The following is a 13,832-nucleotide window of genomic DNA, read 5'->3' as shown; positions in this document are numbered from 1 at the left end:
CACTTCTCGGAGTTTCAGTTTCTTCATCTGTAAATGGGAGTAGTAATCATACAGGACACACAAGATTGCTGCGCTGCTTGAGTTAAATGAGTTGGTATGTGTGCCATTATGCCTAGCGATAATAGTGACATGTAAAAAACGCTCAATAAATTGTCATGGTAGCTATTATTATTACCATTATATGGGGTTTGCTGAGGGCAAGGGGTGTGGCAGTGGGATTGAGGCAGACAGGGCATGGCAGGGAAAGGTAGGCTTGGGGAGCGCTCAAGGAAAGGATGGGATTCCGGCAGTCAGGTAGGAGGGGTCCTGAGATGGTAAGGGCAGACTTGGAGTGTGATCGCAATTAAGGTGGACTCTATAGAGAGAGACTGCACGGGAGGAAAATAGAAAAGTTGCGGCGCCTTCTGGGACGCGGGCGGTGTGGTTTGGGTTACCAGGTTTGGGCTGTGTTGCTGTAGGGCAGAGTGGCTTTGGGTTTCACGGGGGAGGAGCCCATCTGCGGTGGGTGGAGCTTAGGACTCTAGCTCCCCGCATTTGCTGGTCTCGCTCCCACTCACTCTGCAGCTTCCACCCTGGCCATGGGGCGCCACACTGTCCTGCTCCTGCTCCTGGCTTTCCTGACACTTCGGGAGGGCATCTCCGTACCGCTGGCCCTGAGGGCCCTCAGCAATCTGCACAGGTCAGCCAGCTTCACATCCCGCCCCGCTGTACCCACGAAGTACACGGTTCACTACCTCCAACAGAAGGTAAGGCGAGGCGGGGCGGGCGTGGGAGAAGACTGGGGCTTCCCAGTCCCCCTGGGGCTTCCCAGGTCACCGGGCCTAACCCACCCCAGCTGAGGCACCGGAGCCCACCCGGAGTTTCAGACCCCTGGTGCCTAGGACTTGTCTAATCTTGGGCTCACAGTTTCCAGAGGGTGGCACCAAGCCCCAGGTCTTTTTAAAATCTCTTCTCCCATTACCAGTACTTTAATATCAGCTCTGGCTCCACACTCTCTTCCGTAATTTGACTTCCCATCAAATTAAAATTATTTAATGCCAACTCTGGCTCCTACTGGTAGTGACAACCATCCTTTGTCCCAAAGCCGCCGTTAAGTACACACTTCCAATATCTTATTAGATAATATTTAGTATTCAGCCTAAAACACCAGTCTGTCATCTCATGCTCAGCTCAAAGTTGATTTTGTAGCCCTTTTGTTGAGACTTGTTAACCTTTCCTAGGTGGCACAGTCCTTTAAGTATCTGACTCTTGATTTCAGCTCAGGTCATGACCTCAGGTTTGAGATGGAGCCCCACATCGGGCACTGTGCTGACAGCGTGAGCCTGCTTGGGATTCTCTGTTTCATTCTTTCTCTTTCTGCTCCTCCCCCACTCTCAAAATAAATAAACTTAAAAAAAAAAGGTTTTTAACTTTTCCTATTTTCCATAAGACTGAACATTTATGTAACCCATACTTGTAAAGGAAGTTGTAGAGGTATGTCAGGATTTGACGGTCAGCATGGGGCTGGGGGTTAGCATTTATATGGTTCTGAAGATTGAGTTTAAAGTAGGCTTGATGCCTTTGTGTTGGCTGAAGCATGAGGCACTCTACAAGTCTGGATGGAAAAGTACATCCTGTGTGAAATGACAGAATCCCTTACAATTCTGTATTTCTGGGGGCCTGTGTAAAGGTAGGCAAAGATTTGGGAAAGTTTTAGATTAGAAAGAATGCAAGAGTCTGAGGTTTGGCTTTTGGAGTAGCATAGATCAGCATTCCACTCTGCTAGCTCCGTGACCTTGGGAAGGGTACAGTACCTCTCTGAACCCAGTTTCTTGATCTGGGGCTTTGGTGATGGTTGAATGAAAACAGATAACATGTCCCTAGCAGAATATCTGACCATGAGTAGACACTTATTAAAGTTCGGTTTATTGACCTATGTGAATTTTAATAGGAATTTGGGATAGAGGGGGTGCATGAATTTGTAACTGATAAGAAATGATTTTTAACCCGGAAATTTACATTAGAGTTTCTGAGGAAGAGAAAGCATTTTAATTTCAGCAGCGACACCAGGAAACGGGCCTTTTTCTCAAGCAGCTCACTTAAATTCACTCTCTAGGCTATGACTTCCTCATTTACAAATTGAGCGGTTTGAACAAGGAATGACATGTTACACACTGTACTGAGGAAAATTTAGGGCTCTTTGGGAAGCTATCTCAGAGAGGTGGTAAGTGAAGGCCCAAGTGAGAGTGCTCCAGTAACCTCTCTCTCCCTGAACTCTTTGAGCCTGAACTTTATGCTTTGGTGTGTTTTATATATTTGTATTTTGTATACGACTATTTGCAAAGTTTCATTGGTAAGGTAAAATTGAAGGGAAACTATTGGAATGAGGGTGTCTGAAATCTCTTTAAAAATGATGAAAAAGAGAACTAGCAGCTGAAAAGGAACAAAAGGTGGGAGAGACCAAATGATCTGTGAGCACTTAATTTATATTCCTTCATTATAGATTACTTTTTTGACCACTTTACTGTTTAGAAACATAATTTAAGATCAGTTCTTTTTCCATTCTTGGTGGCTTGCAAAATCTGTTTGGCTTTACTCAGCTACCTTTGCCCTCTGGCTTAGCTTATATTTTAGGACACAGATCCCACGTATTTATTTATTACTATAATTATAATATCCATTACATCAGTTCCAATTGAATTTTATTTCATTTTTTGGAGAAAACTTGCACATATGTATTTATTGCATAATAATAGTTATAGTAGTTACCAATTCTGGACTGTAGGTTTTTAGTTGGGACTTACCATGTCTGTATAAACTCAACTTGATTTTTTTTTTTTTAGTTAGAGCATGTGAAATATTTTTATGCCTTTTATTTTTTTCTTTTTTCAAGTTTTTATTTAAATTCCAGATGGTTAACATACAGAGTAATTTTAGTTTCAGTGTGCTTTTATGCCTTTTAAAAATAAATGTTATTATTATAACTGTAAGCCTCAGTTTTTATTCAAGGCTTAATTTTTATAAAACCTTGTAATGATTTTCTTTATCTGTAGTTATATCTGTCCAGTTGACAAAGCTATTCCCAGCTATCCTTATATGAACATAAGCTCCATTTATGGTCTGGGTAAAAATGCCTTAGGGGAGGCCTTTTCCTCTCCTTTGCCCCCCAACACACACATATACTTTTAGCAACATAGAATGTAGACTCAATTGAATTTTACAGTGGTTAAAAATTCTATCTGGCATACCATGTCTCTTCTCCTAAAGTTAAACTCATACCTGTATCCCAACTGAAATGTCCCCTCTTCTGTGAAGTGTTCTTGACTTTAGGGCAACTTAGTTGATCTTTTTTTGCTCTGCAGACTTACTATTTTGGTGTGTCCCCCATACCTAGATAGCACACTCTAGTACCCAGAGTACCCATAAAAATTATAAAGTACAAAATACATATTTGTGGAGGGAGTGAATGAATGACTATCCAAAAAAGCCTAAACAAGGCAAAGTCTGTCATCATTTAATTGACACAAATCACTTAGTTTTATTTTCATCTTTTACTTCTATTCTTTACTAATTATTTTTTCTCTTCTTTCAGAGTCTTCAAATGTTGTTGATTTAGTAGGAATATTTGATTTCTTTTATCCGAAGTAACTGAATCGGGAGACCAGAGAAAGGATAGTACCTCACTTGGTCACATCCAGGCTTTGGGCACATGTGTGATGCCAGTGTTGTAAGGGACTCCTTGGAATCCATGGCTTGTGGTTACAATGTTTCCCTACTTCTCATTGCTCTTCACCTCTCACCCAAGCCTGTCACAGTAGAATTTGAGTACTGAGAGCATTTTACTATGTGATGTACTGGGAAAAGGGAATGGGTCCTTTGAGGCTCTCATTTTCCTCAGTGGTGACTTAGGAAACAGTATTCATTGTATTAATCAGACTTCTGTACAGAAACAGAACCAATAGAATGTGTCTGTGTGTGTCTGTGTGTCTCTCTTTTCACAGAGATTGATTTATTTTAAGGAATTAGCTCATGTGATTATGGAGGCCTGGTAAGTTCAAAATCTACAGGGGAGGCTGGCAGGCTGGACACCCAGAGAAGAGTTGCAATTTGAGACCAAAGAGAGCCTACTTGTATAATTCCTTCTTGCTCAGGAGAGGTCAGTCTTTTTTTTTTTTTTTTTTTTTTTTTGCTATTCAGGCCCTCACCTGGTTGGATGAGGTCCACCGACATTATGGAGGGTAAATCTGCTTTATTCAAAGTCCAGTGATTTAAATGTTAATCCTGTCCAAAAATATACCATCATAGAAACATCCAGAATGTTTGACCAAATATCTGGACCCTATAGCCCAGCCAAGTTGACATGTAAAATTAACCATCACTTCTACCAAGGTTGTTTTGAGGGCCAAATATGGTAACCCATGAAAGCACATGCACAGTGCCTAGAACATGGTAGGAACTTAAGGAAAGTAATAGAGTAGTGCTGGTTTCTTCCCCACTCTGTCCTAAAACCACACTCCCATAGTGTTATCATTTCAGAGTGATCCAAATGCATGACCATTGTGGTAATGTCTCTTCTAGAAATTTAGTGGTCAGTCATCTATATTCAACTATTCCTATTTACTGACCAGTGTTTATGTTAGAATTCTGCACCTTCATGCAGCATTAAGCTCATGGCCACTGACTTCTGCAAGGCCTTCACACAGCTCCTTCCTTGCCTGCTGTGAGGTAATCCCATCAGTGGGCTGAACTATTTTTATTTGTGTTACAGCTTTACTTTCAGTTCCTACTCCAGGTTTTCCTTTCCCACTCATGTCACGGTGGCCCTAATGTCTAGTAAAATATTGCTCTTTTCCTCCTTTTTAGTTTTTGCCCTCTTCTCTTCTTATTATTAATTGGTTCATCTGTTGATGGTTTTCCCCTTATGGCCTGGAGCACATGTCACAAATATTATATGAACTGATTTCTGTTTTTAATCATGGAATCAATGCCAGAAGGGGTCTTAAAGATCATGTCGTCCATCCCTTAGATATGATGAAGTAACCTTGATCTAAATTATGGAGAGTCAGGAACTTGATAGAGATCGAATACCATACAAGTTTGAGAACAAATTCTGTTTCTCTGAGCATCTATTTTTATAATCAGCAAGATGGGGATAATTATATTATTCATCTCACAGATTTGTTGTGAAATGAGCTAGTATGTGTAAAGGGCTTAAATAGCACAGTTTATATCACTTCACTCAATAAATGGTAAATGTTTTTATTTTATCTTGTGGTTTCTTAATGCATGTGGCTTTAATCTACCCCCTCTCCACACAGAATATTTAAATCATCACTTAGCATACCTAAAATAGTTATTTTGTAAAATATGAAAATCTGTATGAACTTTTCAGTTACACAATAGTAATATATGCCTTTTTATCCGTGGGATATAATTTAATACACTTAGAAATAAGGCAAAGAAATTAACTCTTTCCTTGTTTGAAACAATTTTCTTTTACGTAAGACTGATACATAACAGAAAGCATATAAGCTATTTCTATTATTTTTTTCCTGTTCTATTTTGTGTTTTGGTAAATTGTGGAGGGGATAATATGACAGTGAATGCATTATTTTAGGTTTTTCAAGTATCTTCTCTTTTTGATACTAATACTAAATCTAACACTATCTTTCTAATAGCTCTCAATGTTTTACTAGTTAATGCTAAAATGTAATTTCAGTAAAAATTAATTTTAAGGTTTTGCTCTGTCATATTTATGTCCCTCTGCAGCATATTACAAGGACTTTAAGTACTTAAACATTTTCAAAGTTTGGGTTCTAGTATCAACCAGACTTGTTACTAACTCATATAATGACCTGGGACAAGTTGCTTACCTCTAGATCTCAGTGTAAGGTCTCTTATGTAAGATAAGAGGATTCCATATGCAATCTGTGATACATTTGTAATTCTGTTCACTGAGTGCCTCCTGTCTGTATGGCCCTATATCAGGATCAGTGGGGATTTGAATACAAGTTGTGTTTTTTACCCTTGCCGTTAATTGCATTTGGCACAGCAGACATAAACAATTTTTCCATCTGAACTTTGAATTAGACACAGACTCATATAAAGGGTTTTTTTAAATTAAAATTACTTAGCTCTATGGGGCACCTGGGTGGCTCAGTCGGTTGAGCGTCTTGACTTCAGCTCAGGTCATGATCTCGCTGTCTGTGAATTTGGGCCCCACATCAGGCTCTGTGCCGACAGCTCAGAGCCTGGAGCCTGTTTTAGATTCTGTGTCTCCCTCTCTCTCTGGCCCTCCCCCACTCACTCTCTGTCTCTGAAAAATGAACAAACCTTAAAAAAAAATTTTTTTTTAATTACTTAGCTCTACAGTATTTATAACATAGAACACTATATTTATGATTTTGAAGTTTGCTTGGTTATGGGTGGATTGGAGAAGAAAGAAGAATCATAGGGAAGAAGAATACTTTGATGATATGTCTTATTTGTCTTCATATTCCTAGTGCATTGCACAGTGCCATCTACATAATAGTTCTTTTTTTTTTAATGTTTATTTGTTTATTTGTTTTTTGGGGGAGGGCAACAGCAGGGGGAAGTAGAGAGAGAATCCCAAGCAGGCTCCATGCTATCACCATGGATCCCAATGTGGGGCTTGAACCCACAAGTCATGAGATCATGACCTGAGTCGAAATCAAGAGTTGGATGCTTAACTGATGAGCCACCCAGGTGTGCCTACATAATAGTTCTTAATAAAGATTTTCTTTGAGTGGAAAAAATTGGCTAAAAATTAAAATGAATAAGGAGTAAGAGGAGGGAGAATAAAATGAAATGTGCAGTATATAAATGTCTAATGCACTGATAATACTAGTAATCTGCTACTGTTGATTGAAAACTTTATATGCCCTTGGTTTTTTGTTTTTGATTTTTTAAAGTTTATTTATTTATTTTGAGAGAGAGAGAGTGTAAGCAGGGGAGGGGCAGAAAGAGAGGGAGAGAGAATCCCAAGCAGGGTCCACACTGTCAACACAGAACCCAATATGGGGCTCTAACTCATGAACTGTGAGATCATGACTTAAGCAGAAATCATGAGTTGGACACTCAACCAACTGAGCCACCCAGGTGCCCCTTATATGCCCTAGGTTTTGAGTACTTAATAGACATTCATTTATTTAATTTCTATAGCAGTCCTATGAGGTAGATGCTATTATTATTCCACTTTATAGGTGAGAGAATGATCATACAGAAATGTTGAGTTACATGTTCAAGATGCACTGTCCCATTTTGTCTTTCTGAAAATAAACTCTAACGAGTTTCTAGTTCTAAAATAAATGTTATAACCTTGCTTGTTATACTAGTTGGGATAGGATAGGTTATGCTGCTGTAGCAGAACCCCAAAAATTTAGTGACTTAACCCCCCGAAAATTTATTACTCAAATTGTATTTCCATTGGGGTGAGCAGAGGGTTCCCTTATTACATTCACTTCAAGACTAAAGGACTTACGGAAGCTTCCTCTCAACATATACTTTCATGATCACCATAGCAGTGGAAAAAGAACATGAAATGATAATAAATGTTCCAGTCTGGAAATGGCACATTCATTTCATAATTCATTGGCCCAAACAGACTACATTGCTGCATCTGAGGACAGGGTGGGGAGACAAAAAATACTGATTCTGGAGTGCCTAGAAGGAGAAGCAGCACTAATGACTACCATACTCATTCAGTCTCTTACCCACCCACCCATCCACCTACTCACTGTTCGTCTAATTCCTTTTATTTATTTATTTTTTTTTTTTTTTTTTTTTTAATTTTTTTTAACATTTATTTATTTTTGAGACAGAGAGAGACAGAGCATGAACGGGGGAGGGTCAGAGAGAGGGAGACACAGAATCCGAAACAGGCCCCAGGCTCCAAGCTGTCAGCACAGAGCCTGACGTGGGGCTCGAACTCACGGACTGCGAGATCGTGACCCGAGCCGAAGTCGGCCGCTCAACCGACTGAGCCACCCAGGCGCCCCTGTCTAATTCCTTTTATATGTCAGGCACTGGACTAGGTCCCAGGAAGGCAGAGATGATTATATCCTGGAAGACCTCACATACTTGTTGGCCACTGCAGTCATACATACTTAAGCTTGTATCTGAAAAATATGGAAAAGGACTAATATATTTGTAATGTAGATTACTTCAAAAAGTCCCTGAAGTAAGGCTGGTCTACTTAATATTTTCTTGCTCAACTTACCCTTATCATGATAGTTCACTGACCTGATGTATATATACATTGGAGCATGTGGTAAATAAAGGAATTTATTTATTCATACTGTCATTCAGTAATTGAAAAAGATTGTTTTGGCTGTTTTTTTCATAATAAAGGAAACAAAATTGACATAGAGATTTATGTAAAAAATCTGATGTATGCTTTGTAAGTGTTCATCAAAGGGACAACTTTGCATTGACAGTGTGTATGTGATTGGGATGTTTATAAAATTTGTTTTTTTTTAATATTTTTTATTATGATTCACAATTTAAGAAGAGTCATAGTTGTTTATGAGCGGTGAATGAATAAACATTTATTGATTGTCTTATCTGGGCCAGGTATTATTATAAACTCTTTTATATCCTACTTTTAATTATTACAATCACTTTTAAAAATAAATACTTTTTTAAAGTTATTTATTTATTTTGAGAGAGAGAGAAAGAGAGAACATGCAGAGGAGGGGCAGAGAGATGGGGGGAGAGAATCCCAAGCTGGCTCTGCTAACAGCACAGTCGGACTCAGTCTCATGAACCATGAGATCATTCAATCTTTACAACAACCCTGTGAGGTAGATATCATGCTCAATTTTAGAGGTGAAACTAAGAAGGTTCAGAAAAATCAAAAAAAGAAATATTCAAAATATCCCACTTGTCAATTTGCTGGTTTCTCAATCCCAAATTGTAAATGATTTATTATATATCCATAAAAGGGAATATTATTGTCTCTTGAAAATGGTGGCCTTGAAGTATATCTGGTAGTGTGGGGAGATGTTCATCAATTAATGATAAGTGAAAAAAGCAAAATAGAAAACTTGAATGTACAATGTGTTTCCAAATTCATTTACTCAATTTTTGTTAAGTTCCTACTTTTTGCAAGGCTCTTCTAGGCACTGGGGGAAGAGCATTCAAGGCGTAGAAAAGAGTAAGTACAAAAACCCTAAGGTAGGTGTGTGCCTGGTGGGAACAACTACAAGGAGGCCAGTATGGCTGGAAAGATGTACCCAAGGAGAGAATAGTAGGGGATGAAGACAGTGAAGAGGAAAGAGAACATAAATACTTCACTAGCAGAGAAGGAAAGTAAATGGACTAGGAAAATGCAGTGTGATGCAGGCAGCTTTGAAGCCTCATACATATTAGACCATTTGACAGGCTGTGTGTTTCTCTAGCTACATTTACTTTCTTGGGTATGAGTGAGAAGTTGGTGGAAAGTTCTTTTTAGCCAGGATTATCCTTTTGCCAAATCAATAAAAGAAAGTCAGAGAGAGACATGGGGACTGAGGGGCATATGCAAGGGAGTAATTTACTCATTGACCATGAAATTTAAGCCAAGTCAGAAAGGGAGTGAGGATGGGGTGAGGGACAGTAAAAGGTAGATTATATGAGGTTGAAGGCCCTCCTTGCTTCCTGCAGTGCTCCCTCTACTGTAGTCCCTATGGGTCACATTAATCACATCTCCTCCCATCAAGCCCCTTTTCTGCTCAGAGCCTGCAATGATTCCTTATTGTTTGCTTTATTTAGAATAAAATCCTGTAGCATTCAAGGCCTTCCACCTTGTGACCCCAACCCACCTTTCCAGTGTGTTAATCTATTCTTCACACACGCTCATTCTTTTCCTGTTTCCTTGCTTTAGCCCATATTGTTCCTTTGGCCTGGAGTACCTTTCCCAATGCTGTCCCTGCTTTACCAATCCCGTTCATTTTTTAAGCCCCATCTCAGATACTGTCTGCTTCCTCCATGAGACATTTCTTAATATCCTGGAAAGTGTGTGAAAGTCAAATCTTTGTTTGTACTTCTCTCATGGCATGTGTCTTATTCTAGCCTTGCTTTAAAATCTTTTGTACCCTTGTCTTACTCCGTTTTTAAAGCAGAAACTCTGTCTTGTATCCATAGTCCTCTATAGAATGCTGCCCATAGTTTTTATAGTTTTATAGAGTATCATTTTTACAAATGCTTGTTGAATCTGTATCTTTCTCCCTCTCCCTTTTCCTGCTTCTCTACCTATTGAGGTAAGGGAGGGGTGTGTGTGTGTGTGTGTGTGCAGGGAGGGAAACAGTATAGAAACTTGATTCTCAACTGTCTAAATCCTTTTGGGAAACATTATAGAATGCCAGGCAAATAAAAACAGGCCCACTTCTTCACATTCTCTTATTTTCATGATCTGGAAGCTGTAGCTAGTTATCTGTACTGACCCTTCTCATATATGTACAGAGAAAGAATAGTGGGAGGGAGTGCAGCAATTTCTGTTTGCTCTTTCCGTTGTGTATGGGTGAGGGCCAGGGAAAGGGTAAAGGATGAAGACATTAGGAAAAATGTCCCCCTAAAGCCTACTTTTGTGGCAATTCTATACTGCCCATATTTATTAGAGAGCTAAGGTAAAAGGCAGTACTTTTTATGATTTGGGTTTGCATTTGCAAAAAGAAGCCAGTTAGCTATGTGTATTTGTAAATCCATACTTTCTATTACATATGTGTCAGTTCTAGGTTGCCACTCAGTGCTGTACCTGAAGAGGATCAGCTGTTGTGTCTCTGTCAAGCTCACAATGTTCTCTTTCCTGTTGCTCATGTTGTGGGGTCTGCCCACATGGGTTAGGAAAAGGCAGATTTATTAAAGTACAGTTTCCTTAGAAGCTTTCCCTGAGCAGCTCTTCAAGTTGGTTGTATGATACAGGGAAATATCATTCTGTTATAGCAGACAGGATATCTAACATTTATATAGTAAAACAGCACAGTTGTATGTTCATTCAGAAACATTTACTGGCTCTTCCTATGTGCCACACGTTGTGTTAATAAATGGGGATAAGTGGAAAGCAAAGACATACCTCATGAAGTTTACAGTTTAGTGGGAAAAAACACAATAACAAGTAATTGCAAGTGGGACAACACATGCTTTAAGGAAGTAATTTGCTGTGGGATCTACGATGGAGTCCTGAGTCCTGAGTCTTGGGTATTAGAGAAACCTATAGGCAGCTATAGTATCAAAGCAGAGACTGGGAAGCTGAGCAGGAGTTAGCCAGGAGAAGGGAGATGATTGAGATTTCTGTCCAGGTAGAGGGTGTATCATGTATAAGATCCTAAGATAGAAAAGAGCAGTCTATGTTGGAGGAACTGAAAGTTCAATAAGACTGGGAGAGGCAAGAAGTTGGCCCTCAACAGTGTGAGGTCAGTATTGTCACATTTCCATTTGCACATGCATGGTATGGGTATTCCTTCTCTGAATCTGTCATTGACTTTAAGAATATAACTTGACGTTGAAGTGGTAAGGGGCAAAGCACTGCTCTGCTGACCAGAGCAAATGCATTCACCTTGTGACAGATACTGCATAAGTGTTCTTTTTTTGTTGTTGTTGTTATTTATTTATTTATTTATTTATTTATTTATTATATGAAATTTATTGTCAAATTAGTTTCCATACAACACCCAGTGCTCATCCCAAAAGAAACATAAGTGTTCTTAATATATTTATCTTCCACCTTGCAAGGAGGTACTACCTTTCTTTTTATAGAGAAATAAAGGGCTCAGAGGTAAAGTAATATGTCTGTGATCACATAGCTAATAAGTGGTAGTACCAGGATTTAAACTGAGCTCTGTTGAAATCAGAGCTCTTGATCGATGTTGCTTCTGTACTAACTGTATTTCTGGAATAGACAGAAGTTTGTGTAACTCATGGCCTTAATTAGAGATGGTGTGGAAGTCACATTAAAAAAAATTTTTTTAATGTTTATTTATTTTTGAGAGAGACAGTGTGAGTGCGGGAGGGGCAGAGAGAGAGAGGGAGACAGAGGATCTGAAGCAGGCTCTGAGCTCACAGCACAGAGATCATGACCTGAGCGGATATGATAACTAACTGAGCCACCCAGGTGCCCTGGCAGTCACATTTGTTAAGGAAATCTAGATTAAACAGTAATAAAGTAGAATAAAAGGAATCTTAATTCTCTAGCACTAGGTTGGTTAATTTTGGAGAGAAAAAAAATCATAATGGAGGTTTTAATAATACAGAACTTTCTTCTGACTTGGCTTTTGTGTTACAGAAAGAATACTTTTACATGAATGGGCTTTAAATAAATGAACCATGTTAACAGGAGAAGGGAAGTATGAAACCTTCTAAGATATAGACTGTGAGGTATTTGTGGGTGGCTCTATACATTCTAGACTAAAGGATGTTAAGAGACCTCTACTGATGATCCCAAAAAAGGTACTATCCAAGGAAATAAAGGAGGAGACTAAAGTGGTAGGTCAGGAGTGAGGTCACTGCTTTAGAAATTGTCCCTATAAATTTGGTGCTCAGTACAATTTATCCTAATTCCGTTAAGGAAGCCTCCTTTTTAAGCTTTCCCAACAGTCTGTGTACAAAATTGGCCTTGGAGTATGTTGAAGTTCACATAAATGTTCCTCCTCTATGCTGCATGGACTGGTCACTGCTATATATTCATCTTCTACTCCACTTGAATGTTCCTCTCTTTTCCAGTAACTCAAAGGAACAGAGGTCACCCTTTGGCACTTGGTTTTCGAAAGTCTTCCTTGATTAGAAAGTCAAATCCAGGGGTGCCTGGGTTGATTGAGCATCTGACTCTTGATTTCGTCTGGGGTCATTTCATCCCAGGGTTGTGGGATTGAATCCCGCTTTGGGCTCTATGCTGAGCTTAGAGCCTGCTTGGAGTTCTCTTTCTGTCTCTCTCTGTCTCCCTCTCACTTTGCCCCTCTCCTCTGCTGTGCTTTCTCTCTCTTAAATAAAAGAGGGCACCTGGGTAGCTCAGTCGTTTGAGTGTCCGACTCTGGCTTAGGTCGTGATCTCATGGTTCGTGGGTTCAAGCCCTGCTTCGGACTCTGTGCCGACAGTTCAGAGCCTAGAGCCTGCTTTGGATTCTGTGTCCCCCCTCTCTCTCTGCCCTTCCCCTGCTCATGCTTTGTCTCTTCCTGTCTCTCAAAAGTGAATAAAGATTAAAAAATTTTAAGGGGGAGGGGTAAAAAAAATAATAAAAGAAATGAAAAAAAAAAAAAGTTCAGTTAACCAGACCTAGGTATTTTGTTTTCTATAAAAGCCTGGATGGTAGTCTCATCTTTAAACATGGTGCTTAGAACGATAGTGTTATTCTTCTGTTTAATAAAGTGTTATTATTTTAAAGGATATTAGACTGAAAATTTAAGCTAATATCTTTAACAACTTTTATGAGAAACCTGGCTGTTTGAATCATGATTGTAATTCTATTATTCTGATACCTTAGAGGAAATAAGTAGTGCTTTGAGATGTGGATTGATAATCTTCAGCATATGAGGTGATGAAAGTGATGTCACAGATTATTTTAAAATTCTTTAGAAGTGGATATTCAGTCATGTTTTATTTCTGTGATATATACTTTTCCTCAGAGCTATACAATTCATACAGTGATGAATGTGTACTAAAGGTATATTGTACTGTCACAGGACTGGATTGAAAGTCAAAAGCAGAAACATATCACATATCAGGCCACATGATATTTGGTGTGTAAGAGGCTCTTACTGTCATCAAGTCATTGCTTTTTTGCTGTCTTCAGTTCCATGATAACTGCAAGTTTTTTTCTTAATTTCACTTTGCAAGGTCATATTGTTTTAAGTGGTGAAACC

General features: G+C 39.1%; 1 protein-coding gene across 1 annotated transcript in view; it reads left to right on the top strand.

The window, feature by feature from the left end:
* The first annotated feature begins 209 nt into the window (after nt 1–209).
* Nucleotides 210–13,832, top strand: part of PRCP (prolylcarboxypeptidase) — a 76,154-nt gene continuing 62,531 nt past the window's right edge. The window contains exons 1-2 of the mRNA XM_060605501.3: nt 210–294; nt 565–746. Of these exons, the coding sequence (XP_060461484.2) occupies nt 276–294; nt 565–746 (201 nt within the window). The 5' untranslated portion in view covers nt 210–275. The remainder of the gene's footprint in view (nt 295–564; nt 747–13,832) is intronic.

Source organism: Panthera onca, chromosome D1 (genome assembly GCF_046562875.1).
Source record: "Panthera onca isolate mPanOnc1 chromosome D1, mPanOnc1 haplotype 2, whole genome shotgun sequence".
NCBI lineage: Eukaryota > Metazoa > Chordata > Mammalia > Carnivora > Felidae > Panthera > Panthera onca.
Note: the sequence above shows the minus strand (reverse complement) of the source record. Positions and strands in the feature narration are given on the sequence as shown.